Source organism: Fukomys damarensis, unplaced genomic scaffold, assembly GCF_012274545.1.
Source record: "Fukomys damarensis isolate Sample0158 unplaced genomic scaffold, DMR_v1.0_HiC HiC_scaffold_37, whole genome shotgun sequence".
Classification (NCBI taxonomy): Eukaryota; Metazoa; Chordata; class Mammalia; order Rodentia; family Bathyergidae; genus Fukomys; species Fukomys damarensis.
Window position 1 is genome coordinate 56,162,523 of NW_022900949.1, and position 24,630 is coordinate 56,187,152.

Here is a 24,630-nt window from a genome sequence, read left to right on the forward strand (position 1 = left end):
TTTTTTTTTTTTTTTTTTTTTTTTTTTTTGGTGCCAGGGATCAAATTTGGGTCTTTGCACCTGTGAGGCAGGTGGTGGCACCACTGAGCTAAATCCCCAACCCCGAAAATAACTTTTTAATAAAGATCCCATAATTCTTTTTTTTGTACCAGGGATCGAACTCAGGTCCTTGTGCTTGCAGGGCAGGCGGTGGAACCACTCAGCTAAATCCCCGGCCCCCATAATTCTTTTTTGTTTTAAAGAGAAAAACTAGGAAGGCAAAGGGAAATATGAAAGTCTAACATATAGGTACCCTTCACACAGTTTGAAATTGTAAAAGACTACCTACAGCTTCAATAGTAGGTATAGGCCAATTTCAGTATTTTTGTACCATATTGAAAGAAATGATCTGTGGTCAGATCATTTGCACCACTTTGTAAAACACAAAAAAGATGGCTAATGTGACATTTGGATTGCTTTAATCAAGAGGTGTTTTGCTGTGTCTCCACTTTGCCCTCTTCTCTTTTTCCATGAACACTTAATGTTCTCCATCTTTGAATACAGTAATGGATTGTATAGTAATTTGGTTTACTTGTTTTGTTCTCCTATTATTCATCATCATTATATTTTTCACTGTCATTTGTTATATTTATAAGTGTTTCTTCCTATTTCTTTAACATCCTTTGCTTCTTGCTTCTTAGTTTCCTATTTCTACTTAATTGTATCCTTTGGAAGATCTATCATTGATTATAGAGAGGTAAACTGTTTATCTGCATATGTATTTCATTCTTATTTTTATGCAATATTTTAGTTGAATTTAGAACCTAAGTGATTGGTCATTCTCCCATGATATTTTGAACATATTATCTTTTCTGTCCGCTTGCTGTTCCTGTTACCAATTAGAAAACTTGTTATCCAAACTGTAAGTGTAAGTAAGCTTTATTGTAAGTAGTAATTTACTTTATTTCTATTTTTAAGAGTTCTATTTGTCCTTGACAATCTCACTTTTCATTGCACATTAATCACTCAATCAATCAGTTTACACTTTAATTAGTCAATTATTGTCTTTGTTTTTCTTCTTCATGTGCCTTATAAACATTTTCCATTGGTGGAGTCTTAGCTAGAGTCTGTGGTGCTGCCCAATTCATGAATCAGCAGCTTTTCAAATAAGATCTTTAAAATTAAACACACACACAAAACCCTAAAAACTATAATGTATTTGAATTTGGATTAGTTTTGATTAATCCAGCTGTGGACATAAAGTGATTTTTTTCAGTTTGTCTCTTTAATTCTGGAAAATTATTATCCACCATCTCTTCAAATACTGCCATAAATCAATTTTAATTGTATCTTTTTGAAAATTTTATTGAAGGATTCTGGATTTTTTTATGCTATCTTCCATGTCTCTTAACTAGCTTCTCACATTTTTAATCTGTGTCATTACATACCTTTAGCTTCTGTTTTGCTAATTGGTTTAATATAACATTTATGTCACCATTTAGGTTTTAATCTCAGTATGTGCAGTTTTTCATTTTGAGAAGTCCTTTTCTTTTGAATGATCCTTTCCAAATTTTTCCGCTTCTCCATTATCCTCTTTAGTATGACCATTTTATTTATAGTCTTACTCTGATCCTCCTAACTTTGGGTTTAGTTCCTTAAGGTGCTTGTTCTTCTGATTTACATTTGTTTTGCTTATCTTGTTGGGTTCCTTCATGGTGGAGTTACTTCCTTTGGAGGCCTTTTCCTTTTTATGTGAGTTAATTTTCAGGAAGGATTGTTTTATTGTCCTGTGGGATTTTCATGTGCCTGGGTGTGAAAATATCATTTTAGAGCAGTTTTCATGTATTTGGAATTAAGAGGAAGGAATGTGGCTGAGGTAGTTGTTTCAATAGTCCTGAAAGCTTTTTATGTTATTTTATTAGCTTGTACTTCCTATATCACAGTTCCCAGGCCAGGCATTTCCTATTTCTCAAATTCCAGAGAGTTCTCTCACTGTTTCTTATGGCCGGTGGACAGCATCGATGTGAATAAAGGAACATTTTTGAATTCCAGGCCTGTTTAAAAAAACTTAAATTGTACTACTATGACTAGAAGACAGCCTCTGTTTCCAGCTTCCAAAACTTCTGGGCTTTTACAAATTTACATGGCCAGAACAGTGGTAACATCCTATTTTTGTTATGATTTCTCTCTTGTTTCTCACACAGAAGGAATTTCCTTTTCTACTTCTCAAAATCAATTCTACATTTAGAAAAGAATGTTTTCCTCTTACATTATTCAGGTTTGTAGCTTCCTTTCAATCCGCCATGTTTTAAATACTCTATTATGAAGTATAGGTGTTACTGTTTTGGGATGCCCATACTTGTCTTTCAACCACTTTCTCCTAATTATAGATTTCATTTCATTAGCCATGGAGATGGGGATATGATTCTGGGATAACAAAATACCATGTTTAGTTCCCTTAAAGTGCTATGTGATTGGCCCAAGACTGATCTTCTGATGCAAACAGAAATCAGTTAGGGTCTTTGTGACTTATATGTAAATATTGAGAAAATAAAGTGTTATTTTGCACTACAATATAGATCTAGAGGTGCCATTAGTCACCCTCTTCTAATTTATAGAATAAACTAGTTATCTGTACCAGGAAAGAATGTGGGTATCACTTAGAGGCAATCAGAACTAAGAGAAAAAAAGGAAGAAAAGAGAGGATATTGGAATTCCTGAGCCTGACTTGCTCAGAGTCAGCTAAACCCCTGTTAAATAGGCCAATGATTCCTGTGCTTAAACTAATTTGAATTTTCTGTCACTTACATCTGACTTATGCACAAATAAATTAAAGTGCAATAGAATTGAGATAAGAAACTATCAATATGGATTTATTTATTTATTTTTGGTAGGCAATTTGTTGCCATGCATGGCTTGACATGAACAAAGTACTCAATCACCAGGATAAATTCAGGAGAACCAGAGTGAATGTCAGATCAAATGTGAGAGACAAGGAATGCATGGAGTCACAGGACAAAGCCAACGTCCAGTCCTAGTAATATGAACAGGAACATTAAGAGATAGGGAAGGTGCAATGTCAGAGTCATAGCCAAGAAATAGGAATAGGGAATCAGATGCGAGCAAAAACAAGCAAGAAAGAAGCAGCAGGAGGGGTGTAGGCAGCTCACACTCAATGTCAGACACGTGCATGCCAACTGAGCACCAGTGCCCAGCTTCTTTTTTATTTGTCTGTGTTTGTTTGTTGGAAACAGGGTCAGTACAGGCTATAGTACAGTACAGTATGTAGTATAGGCTGGCCTTGAACTCACTATGCTGTCTAGACTGCTCTTGAGCTCATCCTCCTAAATTCTGAGATTACAGATGCCTCGCCTCTTTGTAAAGATCCCAGAGTAGCCTTCCAGGTCTGCCATGTGACACCACCTACTGTCTGAATAAGGAAGTCAACATTGGATTGACTTCCAGGACAGTGGACAGGAAGTTCTTAAGCAAAAAGGGCCATAATTTATTTTTCTTTTAACTGTGTATCACACCAGTACCAAGATAGAAATCAAAAGAAGTGACTTTCATAGTGATTATCAGTTTCCATGTAAGTATCAAAGTGAAGTACTTTTAGAAAGATGTGTCAAGATATAAGAAGCTTGCTTTGAAGTTAAGCAGATTTATGAGAAATACCCTTTCTGGTTCTGATAACAGTTTCAGGTTTTTTTCATCAAAGGGGACACTTTACAACCTTGGTGTTTATGATGAGAGGTCAAATGGGAGGAGATGTGAATTAATGAGAGTGACTAATAAGGCCTTTTAAATAGTTGGACAAAACCTGATGAAGATCCATCCTCTGGAATAGGTTTTAATGAGAGCATTAGTAAAATGTTTCCATCTGCATCTGAAGAGATAGATTAATTGACTCAATTCAGTAATTATTGGATAACCTACCAAATAATGATCTGTGCATTGTGGGAGTGGAGAAAAGTGTAACTTGCCTTCAAGGAGCTTGCAGTCATCTCACAGATGATATTAAAGGGAGAATAGAATATCCATAGAGAAATATTTTTATGTCAAATCCTACAGAGCTATTTTTGAGATAATTTTTAGAACCGGATTTTGTTATGTTTATTAAATCCTGTTTAGCTGTTGTTCGCTTATCTCAGTGAGGAGGTACTGAGGACAGGATGGATGACCGTGCCCTTGCAATCTGTATTACCGAAATTCCACAGTGTCTGGACTATACCTGTGCTCAATACGTTTCTGTTGAACAGCTGGATAATACCTCATGCTTCTTCTTAGTGCTGTGGTTGAGTCTCATAGCCATCCCATTAACTTTCATGTTAAAGTTCCCCTAAGATATATGAGCTATAAGAAATACGGTCTTTCAAATATCACTCACTCTAAGTGCCAAGCTTCACTGGCATAACACATCAAATGACACTTTTTAGTAAGAACTTCTAAGCAGCATAATGTTCTCATATCTAAGAAAATCTGGAGGCATTTGCACACTGTGGAATTGACAAGTAGATGTTTCATTAAAATAATGGCAGTGTTTCTGTTTTGCAGATAAATGGCCCAAAAAAACCCTCAACATCCTCTTTTTGTTTTCTCACAGGTAGGAAAAAAATTCAGACTTTATTTCTGTGGAATCTTCATTTTAAAATTGCCAGTTCTTAACTATGTTAATGAGGATTCTTTGTGCTAGTGTTGGTCATAAGTAGTTTATTCTATTTTCTTTTCTTTTTTTTTTTTTTGCTACTGGGGATCGAACTCAGAACCTTGTGCTTGCAAGGCAGGCTGCAGAACCACTGAGCTAAATCTCCAGCCCTTTTATTCTATTAAAAAAAAATGTAAGCCAAAAAAAAAAAAAATCACCCGTGGTTCTATGTAATATTTTGAATGTATATACATATAAATTATACTTTACATAATGAGTGTACATTGTTACATATGCAATTTACATAGATAACCCAAATTATTATATTTTATAATTCTATCTATAACATGGATAAAATAAAATGTATAATTATTTATAATAAATACACATAATATACATAAACAATTATATTAATTGGAAACACACCCATTATAATTATACCCACATATATTTGGCTGTGATTCTAAATCAAACTAGGTCTTATTATATACAAAAATTTCCTATTTAGATTTATTAAACATAAATATTACTATTTATTAAAAATAAATAGCATATATTAAATTTCTTATTTACTTTTAATGTACTGTAGATATCTTTTTACATCCATACATTTTATTCCATATCATTTTTAAATGATGGCATAAAATTCCATAACATCTATATATTGTAATTTGTTCAACTGACTGGAACTATCATGTACAACTTCCTGCTCTAATCATTGCACTCATTTTCTTGGAGAAATTGTTGCACATGCTTTTAATTACTTCCTAAACAAAAGTTTAAAAAATGAAATTGCTGGATCAAATGGTTCTTAAAGTCTAAGGCCTCATAATAAATACTTCTAAATGCTCTCTATAAAAGTTTTAGCACTTTCCTTTCACCGCTAACATAGGTAGGTTCTCAATTCCCATATTCTCACTTACTCCAAGTATGATTATATATTATGGGTTCTGAAGTTTTAAAGATTTTCTAAATAAAAAAAGTGATACTTGGAGTTCACTTGATTTTTTCTTTCATCATTATAAAATTAATTTTATTTAATACAGTTATTGGCTATTTTCTTCTTTTTTCATTGTATACTTAAATCCTTTGCTCATTTTTCTATTATGTTTTTCTTTTATTAGCAGTCTTTGATAATAGGAGTAACAGAAGTTATTAACATTTAGCAATGTATTAAGTTACAAACTTGGACTAGGTCTAGATATTTTATGTTTAATCCTGTTCAATGAGGTAAGTGCTATTACCATCCTTATTTTACAAATGAGGCAGCTGCAAGCACAAATAATTTAAGTAACTTACTCAAGCTTAGGGAATTTGATATATTGAGATTACCAGTTCTTTATGTATATTATAAAGACAACCTATCAACCTTTGTGTTGAAAATGCTTTCCTAGGTTTATCATTTGTCCTTTAATTTTCTGCAGTGATTTTTGCCCACTAGAATGGCTTGACTGAATTAAATAAACTGGCATTTCTTTTATACTTTCTATTTTTGATATCTCTATCATCTGAATCAAAATATTAAATAAATATAATGTAAATACATCAAAAGCATGCAGACAGTATAGAATTACATAAAATATGGAGTTAAATGATCTTGTCCCCTTTGTTTGAACCATAGCCTTATATAATAGCAAAGGTATGAGTTTTTAGCCATTGATTTTTTTTCTTCTGATGGTTATCCTACAACTCTGAATAATATGCACTTTCATTTTTTTTATTTAGCCACTCTATAGAGTACAATTTACTATGAGAGATGTGGAACTTTACCTAGCTTATGCTTTCCTTTCTCTTTTTCTGCCATTACTTAACTGGAATAATATCAATTTTTGTTGCAAGTACTTTATAAATAATACACTTCAACCTCTATTTCTGGATTTATCAACTTTAGTCAGTATGTCTTAACTAGTGATTTATTTCTAATGGAAGAAATCACATGTAAAATGGTTATTCTCTACATTCTCTGAATCATAAAATGCCATATTTATGAAGGAATGTTTCACTAGAAGTAGGTCTATTTTTAATCATTGTAATGACAGCAGAGAGATCTAAGTAGAAAGAAAGATACTGATATAAATGATGATACATTACTCTCAAATACTTGTAAATAGACTACATACATTATAGAGATATAAGCCTTCCCAATCATCTTTGCTTTATTGCTCAGAATAATCTGTAGTGTGTATAAAACAGCTAAAAATTAACAACTCTTCTTAAATTTTAAATAAGGAAACAAGCACAAACAGGTTATGGTTATACAAAATCACTACCCTGGTCACCTAGGCTTTGTGGTGTTATGCTTATATCCATTATCAACTTCTTCTTTTATCTCAGCAATATTAACTGAGCAATAATTCTGCCATCCCCCAACCTCAGCTCATTTGCTTCCAAGAGAAGCTAATCAGACCCTTGGTGTCAATAAGGGTGTGATTTAGACCTGAGCCAATACATGTAGTACATTTCCCTGGCCACAGTGATTGGTTCCAAGCAAGTTAGGAACTGATTCAGAATCTATAAGGTGTGCCAAGATTTAGGATGAGAATGGTAGCACTAAGATTCTTTTTTTACAAGACATCCCTGCAAGATGCTGGCAGCTATCGTATGAGCAGAAGAGGGAACTCATCATGAAGAAATGAGTGAGTGGGCTGGGGATTTAGTGGTTCCCCACCACCTGCCTTGAAAGTGCAAGGACCCAAGTTCGATCCCTGGTACCAAAAAAAAAAAAAAAAAGGAAAGGAAAAAAGAAAACAGAAATGAGTGATGAGTGAGTGCTGCTCAGGTCATTGGGGTGTTTTGTGGCATTTCCACTCATACTGCTCATTTAAATCAGCTAACATGGACTCTTTTTTTGTTCACCTCAGTTTAAGTTGCTTTCTTGTGTACAGTAATAATTGCAGTTAATTGGTGGGAATCGTGACACCAGATCTTTTGCCAGGCAGATGCTGCACTGCTGAGCTATATTCCCAGCCTTTGGATCTTTTGAACTTTAATCTAGTCTTTTTCTACTATGCCATGTTGCCTCTGCAATTAATGTCTTCATGAGGATTGAAAAACATATACCCCTCCATATCTCTTCACTGTACCTCTATCTTCCTTCGTAGCCTATTAAAGAACTTTTAGAGGTGCAACTTTGGGGTGGCAGGTGTAAGAAATGTCAGTGGGCAAAAAAAAAAAGAGAATAGTGCTGTCATTTCTATGAGACCTGATTTTTAAATATCCCTGTTGCTTCACTATACATTTTCAACTGCATTTGAAGTAATTAACACCAGAGATATGGTCCTGTTGTCACATATAATTATTGGATAGCTATTTTCCTCTGGGATGTCTGACAGTTGCCCAAAATGTTGGTCTTAATCTAAAACCAAAAAAAGACCTTTGACATAGTAAAAACTACCAAAGTGGCATTTATTAAATATAAATGGTAAGTGTCTAAAAAAGAGGTGAGGAAAGAGCACAGGTTCTCATCTCAAAGAGAAAATCCTCCCTGCACAAAAGGAAATTACATTAGCTCTGAGTTGAAATTCCATCAGTTTCATTTGTCATATGATTATTTAAATATGTGTGCATTCCTATAAAGCACTACATTTACAATGAGAAATACAAAGTATGCTGACCCTCAAGTTGCAACTCCAACCTGCCGAATTCACCATAAATACAAGGGCTTCTGTTAGTTTTTTATCTGGAAAGTGACATGCCTGAGGAAAAAAAATTAAATGATATTGATCTGAAATGAAGGAAGCTCATTTATGTGCATTTATGAGCCCTAAGTGAATCAGTCAAATATATGCACTGAGAAAAAAAATTCTGTTACCTTCTGGGTAGTACCTTGTAATAAGCTAGAAATGTGAAATCCATTAATAGTACTAGAAGTTAAGTGTCTAATGAATTGTGCCCATTATTGGAGATTTTCTGTGATAAGAATTCCTTAAAAGCTAGAAATTACCGATCACTAAGACATAGAGAAAAGATTTCATTAAATACACCAGGAATTACTTCCAAGTGGCATCATATTTCATGTGGTTAAAGAAAGACAGGCCAAGCTGTGGTACTTACTATGTGAGGACGATGGCCACTGCATCATTGAACACACTCTCCCCAAACAAGAGCGTATACAGGTCAGGGTCGACGTGCAATTCGTGGAAAATGGCCAGCACTGTCACTAGGAAGACATACAAAGATGAGGCATTAGCTGGGACACAGCCATGGAATTTTCCTTTCCTGAAAAGCATTCAGGAAATACTGATCTTCTAAAATCCATCCTTTATACCAACAATAGATCTTTATTCAAAAATTATCTGATCATGTCATTCCCCTGCTGAGTGATTTCTCTTGGATCCCCAGTAATTTGGAGAAGATGTGAGCTCCGTGGTATGTGTCCTATATAATCTATTCCCTGCTTACCTCTCAGAAACTTCTGTGTCTTCACCCCTTCCCCACCCTTTGCTGCTTCCCTCAAGCCACACTGAATCTGCCATAATTTTACAAACATGCTGCATAGTTTCTTGATTACTTTGTGCATTTTGATTCCATTTAATAAGGCAGCAATTTTTGTCATCCATCCGCTAATACTCTCAATTGCCTAAATACACACACTTCTTGCTACAAAAGACCCATTTATTTGTTTCTAAGAACCTCTCAACTGATCTCTTCTCAATCCCTTGACATCCTCAGCAGTGATCTGGCTCATTCCTATATGATCCCACCATTTGGATCAAATCACAAATTTATCATAGAAAGGGACTGTGAGGTCCCTGGTGAAAGAGTCTATCTTTGCAACAGGTGATATTGGTTGGCACTCAATAACTGTTTGATGCTTGAATGACTCAGGGAATAAATAAATGAATATTGTTGCAGTGGCGGAAGGAGTGGTTGGCACCTGGCTCTCATTTACTCCTGAGATCACTTTCATCTAGAAGGAAAGAATAAATGTCCATAAGAGCAGGACTTGTTTCTTGTGACCTGCTGCGTGGTTACTCTATGCTGTGTACCTGCACTGAGCCTCTGTGAATACATCAGGATGGTAAATAATCATAGACTGATTATCTGTGTTCATCAAAACCATTCAGTGCCTTGATATTTGAAATAGTTATGCAAAGTGTGAACAGCAATCATTAGGAAAATGATCCATTGAATTGATTGCCAAGAGGGAAAGAGAGTGGTTGAAAATGATACTGATGGTAAATTTCTAAGGCAGAGTGGATATTTTCATTTCTGTTCTTTCCTATTTCATGGACTGTGAGAATAGTAACTATGCTGTAAAAGAATGCTATTGGGAAAAAGCAAGAAAGGCAAGTTGAGTTTTAAGATTTTACATGTATAATCAAGAAGAACGGAGCTTGCCCTGCCTTCCACAATAGGGAACAATGGAAGGGTTTAATAGGGGAGATGACATCTTGATTTGGAAATAAAGCTCAGGCAACAGGGCAGGGTCTGAAGGGCCATGTGGCTGGAGGTTTGCCAGTGGTTGAAGTAAGAGGTGACCTGTGCCAGGACAGAAAGAGGTGTGGATGAGGCCCACAAAGTCCTTCACATCAACCACCCTGTGTGCTTGCCAGCCAGTGACCATAGTGTTTCATTCTTGGTTTTTTTTGTTGTTGTTGTTTTGTTTTTTTGGTACTGGGGATTGAACTTGGGTCCTTGCGCTTGCAAGGCAGGCCACTGAACCGCTGAGCTAAATCCCCGGCCCCATAGTGTTTCATTCTTATTCATTGGATCTTATCTTTTCTGTGTATCACAAGCCTGTAGTACAGTGCTGCAATATGTAAGCCTTTAATAAGAGGATGAATAAGAGGTAATGTCAGTGAGGACAGGGCAGAGGAGAAACATTTAATGGTGGATTTCATGCTTTAGAGACAGAAAGGAGGGGCTATATTTCCATCTGTTGTGAGAAACAGTGTGACTATATTTAAAAACAATGCAATATACACTTGAAAATTGCTAATTGGCTAGAGTTTTAGTGTTCTTGCTACAAAAAAATGATAAGCATGTGGGAAAATATGCATACTAATTCTAGAGTAGTTTTATTTAACCATTCCACGATGTTTTCATATCTCCAAACATTTTGTATACCATAAATTCATATAATTGTATTTTTCAATTTAAATACTTGGTTTATTTTTCTTCAATGCTTATTTTTAAAAAGGAGCTACTACAAGAATCTAAAAAGAAAAAGAAAACAACAAAGAAATGTCACAAATTGGCACGATAGTTGGCTAGATCCTATTTTTTTTAAACAGGCATACCATCAATTTCATTAATCATATTAGGTAAAATGGCAGAGATCTACTCTGCTAATGTGTGGCTGTTAACATTTTTTCCAGCTCTTTGCCTTTGTAGTGGTGGTAAAAGGGGAGTAGCAAATACTTCTGCTAAGTAATCTCTTTCTCTTTCCTGGGTAAAATGAAGAGCCTGTACCTAATCAAAACAAAACGGTTTCAATTAGGGTTTAGTTATCAGCATTTCCTTTTGCTAGGATCATGTGTAATAAAAGTAATTCTTTAACAGGAAATTCTAGCATGGCAGCTGTATTTTTTACTTTAATCTGTGCAGCCATTTCTTTGTAATTTTGAGATCTGAGAGATCTGAAGATGACTTTCTACTCATCTCTAGTCCAGGGAGTTTCCTAGGCTATATTCAGGCAATATCCAGAGTTCCTTTCCCACTTTGCAATTATGGAGTCCACTCTTATGGGGATGGATGCAACTTTCCAAGGATAATTTTAAATCATTAGCTGAAATCATTGTTGGAAATTTGTACCTTTATATAATCAATCTTGGTTCTTGTTTTTTCCCCATACCCCTGTCCCCCCTTCACCCCATTCACCATTTCCTATTTACAAAGACCCTGTGTTCATTTTTCCTTTTCTCATGTTTTTTTGCTTTTCCTTATTTCCTTTTCCCTCCCCTTCCCACTTCCCCTTTAGCCATTTTCTTCCTATTTCCTGCTCTCAATATACCATTTGAACCTTATTTACACTTTCAGTTTTTCATACCAGAGAAACTATTCAGTATTTACACCTGTGTTCTATTTAATGTCACTTAACAGTATAGCCTCAATGAGCATCCATTTCACTATAAACGTTTCTAGTGTCTCATTCTTTATGGTTGAGTAGTACTCCATTTTATAGAAAAAACACATCTTCTTTGTCCAGTCTCCAGTTGATGAACATTTGGTTCTTTCCAAGTTTTAGCCATTGCAAACCATGCCACTATAAACATGGGTGCACATATATTGCTGTGGTATGATTCTTTTGTTTTGAAAAAATACCTAGCAGAGGGATAGCTGGGTCAAATGGAACTTCTAATCCTAGTTCTTTGAGGTATCTCCATATTGATTTCCACAGTTGTTGCACCGGTCTGCACTCCCACCAACAATGGAGAAGGGTTCCTTTTTCCCCAGAGCCCCACCAGCATTTGTTATTGGTTGATTTCTTGATAGCAGCCATTCTTTCTGGGGTAAAGCAGAATCTCAGAGTTGTTTTCATCTGTGTCTCTCAAATGACCAGTGATGGTGAACATTTTTTCATATATTTCTTTGTTGCTTTTTTTTTCTTTTTCTGAGAAATGTCTGTTCATTTTAGAATTGGGTCTTTGTATTTTGGGGGTCTGATTTTTTTGAGTTCTTTGTATATTCTAGATAGTAGACCTTTGTCTGTGGAGTAGCTGGTAAAATTTTTTTCCCACATTGAAGGTTGTCTCTTAGCCCTATTGGTGATTTCTCTTGCACTGCAAAAACTTAATACAATGAGATCCCAGTTGTTTATTCTTTGTGCAAGTTCTTGTGCAGCTGAGGATTTGTTCATAAAGTCTTCTCCAATGCCAATGTCTTTGAGATTTCTACCTAATTTACTTTCCACTAAGTTTAGTGTTTCTTTTTTGATCTTTAATCCTCTTGGATTTTAGTTTTGTGCACGGTAAAATATAGGGATCTAGTTATAATCTTTGGCAACTTGAAAGCCAGTTTTTCCAACACCATTTATTAAAGAGGCTATCTTTTCTTGCTGTGGATGGTGGGCTCCTCTGTCAAGGATGAGGTAACTGAGTATGACTTGGTGTTATTTCTGCATCTTTTAATCTATTCCATTGTTCCTCAGGTCTGTTTCTTTGCCAGTACCATGCCATTTTTATTACAGTGGCTTTGGAGCATAGTTTCAAGTTGGGGATTGTGATACCCCCTGCTATGTCTCTGTTGCTCAGAATGGCTTTTGTTATTCTAGGTCTCTTCTGGTTCCAAATTAATTTTTGGATAGTTTTCTCAAGTTCTGTGAAATATACTGTAGGGATTTCAATTGGGATTGCATTGAATCTGTATAGCAGTTTTGGAATATGGCCACTTTCACTATGCTGTTTCTTCCTACCCAGGAGCAAGGGATGTCTTTCCATCTTCTTATATCCTCTTTGATCTCTTTTTTCAGAGTGCTGCAGTATTCAGTGTACAGGTCTTTTGTCTCCTTCACTAGATTGATTCCTCAATATTTCATTTATTTGGATGTTATTGTGAAAGGAATTATTTCCCTAGTTTGTCTCTCAGTGGGTCTGTTATTTGTGTACAAGGAGGCCATTGATTTTTGAGTGTTGACTTTGTATCCCACTACTCTACTGAATCTGTCAATTAAGTCTAACAGTCTTTTGGCAGAGTTTTTGGATCTTCTATGTAGAGTATCATATCATCAGCAAATAGTGACAGTTTACTTCTTCCTTTCCTATCTTTATTCTTTTTATTTCTTTCTCTTGTCTAACTTCTGTGGCTAATGTTTCTAGAACTATACCGAACAGGAGTGGTGACAATTGGACATCCTCATATTATTCCTGATTTTAGCATGAAGGTTTTCAGTTTTTGACCATTTAATATGGTGTTGGGTGTTGGTTTCTCATAGATAGACTTTGTCAATTTAAGATAAAGACCATCTAGTCCAATTTTCTGTAGTTTTTTTTTAAAATTATGAATGTGTGTTGGTTTTTGTCAAATGCCTTTTTTGCATCTATTGAAATAATCATGTGGTTTTTGTCCTTAATTTGGTTATTATAGTACATTACATTTATTGATTTACGTATGTTGAACCATTCTTGCATCCCTGGAATAAATCTGACTTGGTCAGGGTGTATGATCTTGATGACACTCTGTATTGTATTTGCTAGTATCTTATTGAGGATTTTTACATTTATGTTCATTAGGGAGATTGGCCTGTAGTTCTCTTTTTTGATTGTGTCTTTCCGTGGTTTTGGAATCAAAGTAACACTTGCTTCCAGGAATGAATTTGGAAGTATTGCTTCTCTTTCAATTTCATTGAAAAGTTTAAAGAGTAGTGGCAATAGTTCTTCTCTAAATGTTTTGCAGAATTCAACAGTGAATCCATCAGTGCCTAGGTTTTTCTTTGTTAGTAATGTTTTAATTACATTTTGAATTTCACTGAATGTAATTGGGGTGTTTAGACTTTTTATATCTTCTTCATTCAATTTTGGAAGTTCATGTGTCTAGGAATCTGTCCGTTTCTTCTGTGTTTTCTATTTTATTAGAGTATAGTTTTTCTTTTTTGTTTGTTTGTTTTTTTGAGATAGGGTCTCACTATGTAGTTGAGACTGATGTGGATCTCACTATGTAGCCCACACTGGTCTCCAACTCACAGCGATACTCCTGCCTCAGCTGTCTGAGTGCTGGGATTACAGGCATGCGCCACCATGCCCAGCTAGAGTACAACTCTTCGATTCATTGATTATTTTTGTATCATTCTCTTAGTCTCCATTTCACTAATTTCTGCTCTAATCTTTATAATTTCCTCCCTTGCATGAGCTTTCAGTTTGTCTTGCTCTTCTTTTTCTAGGAGTTTAAGGTTAAGCATTAGGTTGTTTATTTGAGCTCACTCCGTTTTCCTAGTATGGACATTTACTGCTATGAATTTCCCTCACAGAAGTGCTTTCATTGTGTCTGACATATTCCTGTATGTTGTACTGAAATTATCATTTAATTGTAGAAACTGTCTAATTTATTCTTTAATTTCCTTTGTGACCCAATGGTTTTTCAGCAGGGTATTATTTAATTTCCACGTGTTTGTGAAGTTCTTGCAGTTTCTTAGGCTATTGATCTCCAGTTTAATTGCATTGTGGTCTGATAATATACAGGGGATAACTTCAATTCCTTTGCATTTATTTAATCATGTTCTATGAGTTAGCATGTGGTTTATTTTGGAGAATGAACCGTGTGCAACCAAAAAGAATGTATATTCTGATTTTGTGGGGTGGAACACTCTGTAGACATCTACTGAGTCCGTTTGTTCTAAGATTTGGTTCAACTTTGTTATTTCATTGCTGATTTTTTTGTCTAAGTGATCTATTTGTGTCAGTGGAGTATTGAGGTCCCCCACTACCATTTTGTTAGTGCTTATTTTGTTTTCCATATCCATTAATATTTGCTTTGTATATTTGGGGGCATTAGTATTTAGTACATATATATTTATGATTGTCATCTCTTCCTCTTGGATTGTTCCCTTTACAAGAATGTAGTTGCCTTCTTTATCTCTCTTAATTAGTTTTGGTGTGAAATCTATTCTGTCAGCAAATAAGATAGCTACTCCTGCTTTTTTTCTAGGCTCCTGTCACATGGAGAACTGTTTTCCATCCTTTTACTCTCAGTCTATGAATTTTTTGTGGATTAAATAGGTTTCTTGTATACTGTATATTGTTGTACTTTGCTTCTTAATCATTCTGCCAGCCTGTTTCTTTTGAATGGTGAATTGAGGCCATTAACATTGATGGTTATAACTGTTATGTGTTGGCTTTTCATTGTCAGGTTATTTTCCTGTTATTGGTTCTTTGATTTTTTAATTTTTCCTTCTCTCCCTTTAATTTTTTGCCTTGCCTGGTATATTTGCTCTCGTGGCCATTATGGAGTTGTGGTCTTCATTTTATTTTTCCAGGATATTGTTTAGAAGTGTTTGGAATGCCAGTTTGGTGTTCATGAAATTTTCAGGTGTTCTTTGTCATGGAAGTATCTTATTTCCCCATCAATTTTGAAAGATAGTTTTGCAGGACACATCAGTCTAGGTTGGAGGTTGTTTTCTTTTAGGACTTGAAATACCTCACTCCAGGCTCTCCTTGACTTGAGGGTTTGTGTTGAAAAGTCAGTTGTGATTCCAGTGGGCTTTCCTTTGCATGTGATTTGTTTCTTTTCTCTAACTGCTTGTAGTGTTTTGTTCTTTTGTTGGGTTTCTAGGATCTTGATTATTATATGTCTCGGTGTAGATTTTTTTGATCATGGCTAGTTGGAGTCCTATATGCCTTACTTATCTGTATGTCAAATTCTTCCCCTATACTTGCAAAGTTTTGTATCATTAATTCTGTGAACAAATTTTTTATGTCATTTGATCTTTCTCCTGCTACTTCATGGATTCCTATCCATCTTATATTATTCTTCCTTGCATCATCTAAGAGTTGTTGGATTGATTTCTCATGGTCCCTTACTGTTTGTAAAAGATCTTGCTTTCACAGTCACTGACTGCAATCCTATCTTCAATATCTGAAATTCTATCTTCACATTCATTCATCCTGCTACAAATGCTTTCTATAGAGCTTTTAATATCCTGGATATCTGTTTGAATCTATTTCATGGATTCCATTTCTTTCCTATGCTGGGCATTCAAGTTTCCATTTCTTTCCTATGATGGTTTCCATCATAGTCCTGAGCACTCTATTTTTTATGTGTCTCTGTTCTATTGTCTCTAATCATTTCTTTCATTATTCTCACCCCCTCTGTGATTATCTGGGAAATTATTTCTGCTTTGAATTTTTCTAGAACCACATTTATCTGCTTTTTTACTTCCTGTGTTATCGGTTCAGGGTGTACAGATATTTGACTGTCAGACTTTTCCACCTCATTTCTCCCAGAGTTTACGTTGGTGGAGTGGAAGTCTGTGTCTTGTTTAAATGCCTTCTCATTTCTATTTGTCATTAGTACTGTCCTTGGTTTAATTCCTGGGTTAATACTTCAATCTTTCAGATATAGCTGGTCTTTAGATTTTGCATCTCTAATGTCTGTCTCTGAGGCAAACTCATTTCCATTATACCAGGGAGGACAACTGATTAGATCAATCACAACACCTTAGAGACCAAGTGATGCAATCAGCAACACAATAGCATCACACACAGCTTTAGTTGTGGTAGTTATTAATCTATCACCTTTAACCATGTGAATGAAATCAAAATTGAGGACCAGCCCAAAATATGTTTCTAGTGAATAAATTCTTCAATATAGCAACTTTACTATTCAGGACGGAGAGTTAGAAGGAGTTGAGGAGGGAATGATATATAGATAAGATAGAGAAAGGTTAGAAGTGAGGTCAGAGGACACAGGAAGATCACACAAACTCTAGGGAGCTGTTGAAGAGAAGAGAAGCAGACAGAACAAAATATTCCCAAGAACAATAGTGAGGCTAGACACTCTTATTACTTTCTTTTAAAACTAATGGCAATTAAGAGAATGAAAAAGAGAAGAAAGGGAAAAGAAAAAAAATTTCTAATTAGGATGATCAGGAACAGGAACAAAAAAGGGAGAGTAATGGAGAGAGAAAGTGAGAGAAAGCAAAAAAGAAAAGAAAAAGATTAAAAAAGGAAAAAATTTAGAAAAGATAAAGATATATAAAATATTTTTAAATGATTAAAGATAAGTGAAAAATATTACTTTGAAGATAAAAAATACAAATAGAAATAGAGCACCTCTTTCAGGGTATGCCTTTATTAGCACAATAGACATCATGGGCAGGTGTGTGCAGGTCTAAGCTAATTAGTCTCAGCAAGCCAGCATCTGTCCCCTGAGGTTCAGGTTGATTTTTGGCTGCAAGGCTTAAGTTGGTATCTCTGTCCTCCTGCTGGGTTGAACTGTGCAAGGTTCTACTGCATGTTCCAGCTGTCTTTCCTCTGAAGTTAGACCAGGTTCCAATGTTGGGTGTTGGTCCCTCCAACTTATCAACTATGGTGGTGTGGTGTGCCTTTTTCATAGATTTTCTTCACTTTTCCTGTGGGCTTCAATTTTCATCTAGGAGCCTGAGAGAGGCCTTCTTTCTCTTGTTCACGGGAAGTCGGGGTGGTGATCACTGCTGTATTGGCATCCCTGTGTCTAGGCTCCTCTGTGGCACTGGGTTGAAGAGGTGTGCCTACTGGAGGGTAGTGGGCAGTGGCTGGGCTCCTCTGTGGTGCTGGGTTGAAGGGGTATGCCTATCAGAGGGCCTAGAGGGGCAGCTGGGCTCCTTTGTGGCACCCAAAAGCACATTTTCTTTATTTTTCAGTTGATGGGCAATTGGGCTATTCAAAGTTTTAGCTATTACAAATTGTGCTGCTATGAACATAGGTTCACATATCACTATTCTTTTAATTATTTAAGGAAGATACCCAGTGGGATCAAATGGTACTTCCAGTCCTAGTTGTTTGAGGTATCTCAATACTACTTGCCACAGTGGTTGCACCAATCTACAAGTGTTCCTCTTTCTCCACATCCCATCCAGCATTTGCTATTGGTTGATTTCATCATAGCAGTCATTCTTTCTGGGATGAGATGGAATTTCAGTGTTGTTTTCATTTGTATTTCTCTAATGACCAGTGATGTTCAACAATTTTTCATATGTTTATTTGCTAGTTCTACTTCTTTGTCTGAGAAATGTCTGTTCATTTCAGATGACCATTTTTGAATTAGGTCTTTAAATTTGGGAGGTCCAATTTTTAAAAATTCCTTATATATTCTAGATAGTAGTCCTTTATCTAAGGAAAAGCTAATGAAAATTTTTTCCCACATTGTGGGTTGTCTCTTCACACTATTCGTCATTTCTCTTGATGTGCAGAAGCCTTTCAATAAGAAGACATCCCACTTGTGATTTTTTGTGCTAGCTCACTGGCAACTGAGGTTTTGTTCATAAAGCTGTTTCCTATGCCAGTGTCTTCAAGAATTTTACCTAACCTTTCTTCCAGCCGATCTAGTGCTTGTTTTAATATTTAGATATTTAATACATTTTGATTTCAGTTTAGTGCATGGTGAGAGATATAGTAGTCTAGTTTTAATGTTTGGCAAGTTGAAACCCAGTTTTTCCAACACCATTTATTAAAGAGGCTATCTTTTCTCCAGTGAGGGTGTTTGATGTCTTTGTCAAAGATGAGGTGGCTGAGTGTGTCTGGAGTTGTTTCTGCATCTTCTAATCTATTCCATTGGTCCTCAGGTCTGTTTTCTTGCCAGTACCATGTTGTTTTTATCACAGTGGCTTTGTAGTATAGGTTCAAGTTGGGAATTATGATACCCCCTGTCATGTCTCTGTGGCTGAGAATGACTTTTGCTATTCCAGCTCTCTTCTTCCTTCAAATGAATGTTTGGATTGTTTTCTCAAGATCTGAGAAGTATCCTGCTGGGATTTCAATTGGGATTGCATTAAATTTGTATAGCGGTTTTGGAAGTATGGCCATTTTCACTATGTTGATTCTTTCTACCCAGGAACAAGGGATGTCTATCCATTTTCTGATATCCTCATCAATTTCTTTCTTTCAGAGTGCTGTAGTTTTCAGAGTAGAGGTCTTTGATTACTTTCATTAGGTTGATTCCTAGGTATTTCAATTTTTTGGATTCTATTATGAAAGGAATTGATTGTCCATTTCTCAGTGAGTCTGTTTTTTGTGTACAGAAAAAATACTGACTTTTGTGTGCTAGCCTTGTATCCATAAACTTTACTGAATTTGGTTATTAAGTCTAGAAGTCATTTCATGGAGTTCTTGGGGCCTTCTATATAGTGCCATATCATTGGCAAATAATGACATTTTAACTTATTCCTTTCCTGTTTATTCCTTTTATTTCTTTATCTTGTCTAATTGCTGTGGCTAATGTTTCCATCACTATATTGAACAGGAGTGGTGATAGCAGACATCCTTGTCTTGTTCCTGATTTTAGTGTGAAGGATTTCAGTTTTAGACTGTTTAGTATGATATTGGCTGTTGTTTTTTCATAGATGGCTTTAATCAGATTGAGGTAGACAGCATCTATTCCAATTTTGTAGGGTTTTTATCATAATGCCTATTGGATTTTGTCAAAAGCTTTCTCTGCATCTATTGAGATGATCATATAGTTATCTTTCACTCTATTAATATAGTGTATTACATTTATTGATTTGTGTATATTGTATATGATTTGTGTATGTTGAACCATCCCTGAATCTGTGGGATGAATCCCACTTGTTTAGGGTGTATGATCTTCTTGATGATCTTATGCATTCTATTTGCCAGTATCTTATTAAGGATTTTTTGCAGTTACATTCATTAGTGAGAATGGCATATAGTTCTCTTTTTCCATTGGGTCTTTCTCTGTTTTGGGGATTAAAGTGATGATTGCTTCCTGGAATTAATTTGGGAGTATTGCTTCCCTTTCAATTTCATTGAAGAGTTTAAGCAGTAGTGGCAGTAGTTCCCTCTGTCTTGTAGAATTCAGTGTTGAAGCCATCAAGGCCTGGGCTTTTCTTGGTAAGTTTCTAATTACATTTTCAATTTCATTCATTGATATTTGGTTGTTTAGAATTTTTAGGTCATTTCTGTTCAACTTTGGTAATTCAAGTGAATCTAGGAATATGTCCATTTCTTCTGTATTTTCCATCTTATTGATTATAGGATCTTGAAGTAGGTATTGATCCTCTGGATTTCTATTGGGTTCATTGTAATTTCACCATTATCATTCCTAATTGCATGGATTTGGGCCTTTTCTTTTTTCTTTTTGATAAGTTTGGCTAAGGATTTGTCAATTTTGTTTATTCTGTTGAAGAACCAACTCCTGGCTTCATTGATGTTTTTGTTTCATTCTTTTAGTGTCCATTGCATTAATTTCTGCTCTGATCTTTATAATTTCCTTCCTTGTATGAGATTTATATTTGTCCTGCTATTCTTTTTCTAGAAGCTCAAGGCTCAGCATCAGGTTAATTGCAGTTACCCTATTTTCCTAATATGTGTATTCAGTGCTATGAATTTCTCTTGTAAGACTGCTTTCAGTGTGTCCCATCAATTCCTACATGTTGTAGTCATTGTCATTTAATTGTAGGAATTGTTGGATTTCTTGTCTAATATCCTCTGTGATCCATTGGTTATTCAGGAGTGTGTTGTTCAATTTTCCATGTGTTTATGAAATTCTTGCAGTTTCTTTTACTATTCATTTCCAGTTTCATCACACTATTGTCTGATAATATGCAGGAGATCACTTCAATTCCTTTGCACTTATTTACACATGTTCAATGAGTGAGTATGTGGTCTATTTTGGAGAACAACCCATGTACACTGAGAATAATGTGTACTCTGATTTTGTGGGGTGGAACACTCTGTAAACATCCATTAAGGCCATTTGTTCAAGAGCTTGATTGAGTTCTAGTATTTCATTGTTTATTTTCTATCTAGTTGATCTATCTATTTGTGAGAATGGGGTATTGAGGTCCCCCATTACTACTGTGTTAGTGCTTATTTGATTTTTCATGTCTGTTAGTAATTCTTTCACATAGTTGGGCACACTAGTGTTTCGTGCATATATATTTATGGTTGTCATCTCTTCCTCTTGGATTGTTCCCTTTACAAAGATGTAGTGTCCTTCTTTGTCTCTCTTGATCAGTGTTGGTTTGAAATCCACGTGATCTGCAAAGAGGACAGCTACTCCTGCTTTTTTCTGGGTTCCTGTCACATGGAGTATTGTTTTCCACCCTTTAACTTTCAGTCTATGAGTTTCTTTTTGAATTAAATGTATTTCTTGTATGCAGCATATTGTTGTATCTTGCTTCTTGACCCATTCTGCCAATCAACACCATTAATGTTGATGATTAAACTGATATGTGTTGACTTATCTTTGTCATGACTTTTTCTTTTTGTTGGATTCTCCACTTTTGCATTTAATTTCTTGTTATGACTGATGGATTCCTTCTGCTGGGCTTCCTGGGGTTATTATCCTCATTGTCATTTCCTAGGATATTGTTTAAATTTTTTTAGAGTGCTAACTTGGTATTCATGAAGTTCCTCAGGGGTTGTTTGTCATGAAACATCTTATTTCTCCGTCAATTTTGAAAGATAGTTTTGCAGGGTACATCAGTCTGGGTTGGAGACTGTTTTCCTTTAGGGCTTGAAATATATCACTCCAAGCTCTTCTTACCTTGAGGGTTTGTGTTGAGAAGTCTGCCATGATTCTTTTATTTGTTTATTTATTTTTAAATATTTTTATTGGTACATGTTAAATATATAATACAGTTACATTCATCATTGGGATAATGTACCATTATATGACATATCTTGGTTCTGCTATGATTCTGATAGCCTTTCCTTTGTATGTGATTTGTTTCTTTTCTCTGACTACTTGTAGAATTTTGTTCTGTTGTGTTTCTGTAATCTTAACTATTGTATGCCTATGTGCATTTGTTTTTTAATCTTGCCTAGTTGGACTCCTATATGCCTCAATTATCTGTATGTCAAACTGTTTTCCCCTACTTGGGATGTTTTCTTCCATTACTTCTGTGAACTTTTTTAATGTCATCTACACTTCCTCCTGTTTCTTCATTCCAATCAGTCTTACATTATTATTCTTTGCATCATCTAGCAGCTGTTGGATTGATTTCTCATGGTCCCTTACTATTTTTAAAGTAGTTTTCTTTTTCTGTTCACTAATTGCAATCCTATATTCTATGTCTGAAGTTCTATCTTTGCATTGGCTCATGCTACTGTGTAAACTTTCAATGGAGTTTTTAATATGCTGGAAATCTGTTTGCATCTGTTTTACAGATTCCATATGTTTCCTATGTTGGGATTCCATCCTATTCCTCAGCTCCTCTATTTTTTTTAATCTGGGTCTGCTATAGATTTATTAATCATATATTGTACTATGGGCACAATCTCTGCTATTATCTGAGAAATTATTTCTGACTTCATTTTTTCCAGATCCTCTTTCATTGCCCATTCAGGGAGTCCAGCTGGTTGAGTATCAGATTGTTGCATTCTGTTTCCCTTTGGGGTTACCTTAGGTGATCTGGAAGTCTGATCTTGGGACTTGTTTCTTTGTCTTCTCATTTCAACAGATGCAGCCTCCTGTGCCTTTATTGAGACAACTTTTTGCTTACACAGTGGTCTTCAATTCTCACCAAGCCACCGTGAGTCCTTTTCTCTGCTGCTCACCAGTATACCAATTTCTGGGTTCAAACCACTGATGCTATGGGGCAGGCCTCTGACTGAAATCCTTTTAATTAAATATCCAGTTTGATTAAAAACTTCCCTGACATCCTCACAATTCCTTCTGAACAATGAACTGAACTCCATTTCATAAACCATATCCCACACAAAAGAAAAATATATTCCTTTTCATATTTCTACCTACCCTGTAAAGAAATACAGCAGCTTCCAAATAAAGCCATACACTGTGGCCTACACAACAGGGAGTGTTTTGTCAGGACCACAAATGAGTCAAATAGGTGAGTCAGGAAGTTAGCTGCCCATTCTACTGCTGAGCTTGGAATTTTTTTAAAAAGCACACTTAATTAGCTAGCTGGTAGGGTTTGATGTTACACTCAATGTCCAAGCACATCTTCCTTGGGGGAGCTAAGGGAACAATGGTGGACATGCTCAGTGCAGCTTTGCACACACCTTGTGACATTTGTCAGGACAACCCTAGCCCAAGGTGAAGAGCAATGTCTGTTCAAGATGGGCCTTCTTGGGATAGAATGAGAGCAACACTCCAGATGCTATGTGGATGAGAAAGACAGAAGATAAAGACAAAGATTTCTTAAATCTCTGATTTTGCTAAGGGATTTGGTTGTTTTGCTTTTATCATTCATTAGCTCTACCTGCCTTTTTTTTGGCAGATTGCTTCACTTTTGGTTTGGAGTTCTTTCTTCCTGACTGATATTTTAGCTCCAGAAAAAATACACTGTGCCTTTTAAATTTTTAATAAGGACATAAGTACATTTGAGCATCTTTGCTCAAACAGATGAAGACACACACAACACACTTTATTCTAAGGTAGTGGAAGAGTGTGAAAACTGAGTGAGAAATGTCACTGAATTTTTGGAGATTTCTGAGAAAAATAGTTTCGGCAGCCAAATAGCAAGGGTATGGGGGAGGGAGGCAGTGTGGAGTGCACTTTCAAGAAGCTGATGATGAGGGATGCAGAGAAAAAGCAATAGCCTACCGCTATGAAGCCAAGGTAGCCTAGACACCTAATTTTACAGATTGTGTAGAGGAAGCCAGAGGCAAGAGAGGTTGAAGACACAAGTAAGAAAGGAAGATTGTTGGAGCAAGATCTGGAAAAGGCAGAGGACAACTGAGGGGCAGAAGGGAAATGTACTTCCTTAGTAAACAAGATGGTCTGTGAGAGCCAGAAGGCTTGGTCAGAGGCTATAAGGTGGAAGTGCATAGAATATCTGTGGGGGGAATGCATTCAAGGTTCATGGAAATTTGTTAAGCTCACATATAAGATACTTCTCCATCTGCAAGAGAAAAACTCGAACATTGAAATAATATATTTTGACTAATTTCTTCATAAACCAAGAGTCTCATATCATACTACAATCTTATTATAGCATCAAAGCTAATCTTTTATCACATCAAAGGTAATAACATGCCCAGAGATAAAAATACAGAAAATGACTGACCCCCATCAGTAGCTCAACATGTTGACTCTGAAATTATGTTTTCTAAAACTGCCAGGTCTTCAAATGATCACTTTCTTGATGCTTTTTCAGTAACTTCTAAGTCATTCGGGTGAATTAGTGACAGCCTTTTCCAAAGAATCCCTGTTATCAGCTTTCTGATCCATATTTTCTTAGTGTTTTAGAAGGAATTTAAATTTCAAATGATATTTTCATGTGGCAGCTCTCAGCAACCTAGCACAGATTTGTCTAGGTCAATGGACAAGAAGACACAACAGTTCCTACCCCTGTCATTTTAAGTCATCATTCAGCCTTGTCAAAATTCTACCTGTCCCTAGAGAGCCCACCCCATGGTTTTCTGTGCAAATGAGTATGGATGACACTT

General features: G+C 35.7%; 1 protein-coding gene across 10 annotated transcripts in view; it reads right to left on the reverse strand.

The window, feature by feature from the left end:
- The window catches only part of Slc9a9 (solute carrier family 9 member A9), a 671,333-nt gene that overhangs the window by 358,173 nt on the left and 288,530 nt on the right, over positions 1-24,630 (reverse strand). For all 10 annotated transcript variants that reach the window (XM_010608158.3, XM_010608160.3, XM_010608159.3 and 7 more), the window contains one exon: positions 8,678-8,783. In XM_010608158.3, coding sequence (XP_010606460.1) covers positions 8,678-8,783 — 106 coding nt within the window. The remainder of the gene's footprint in view (positions 1-8,677; positions 8,784-24,630) is intronic.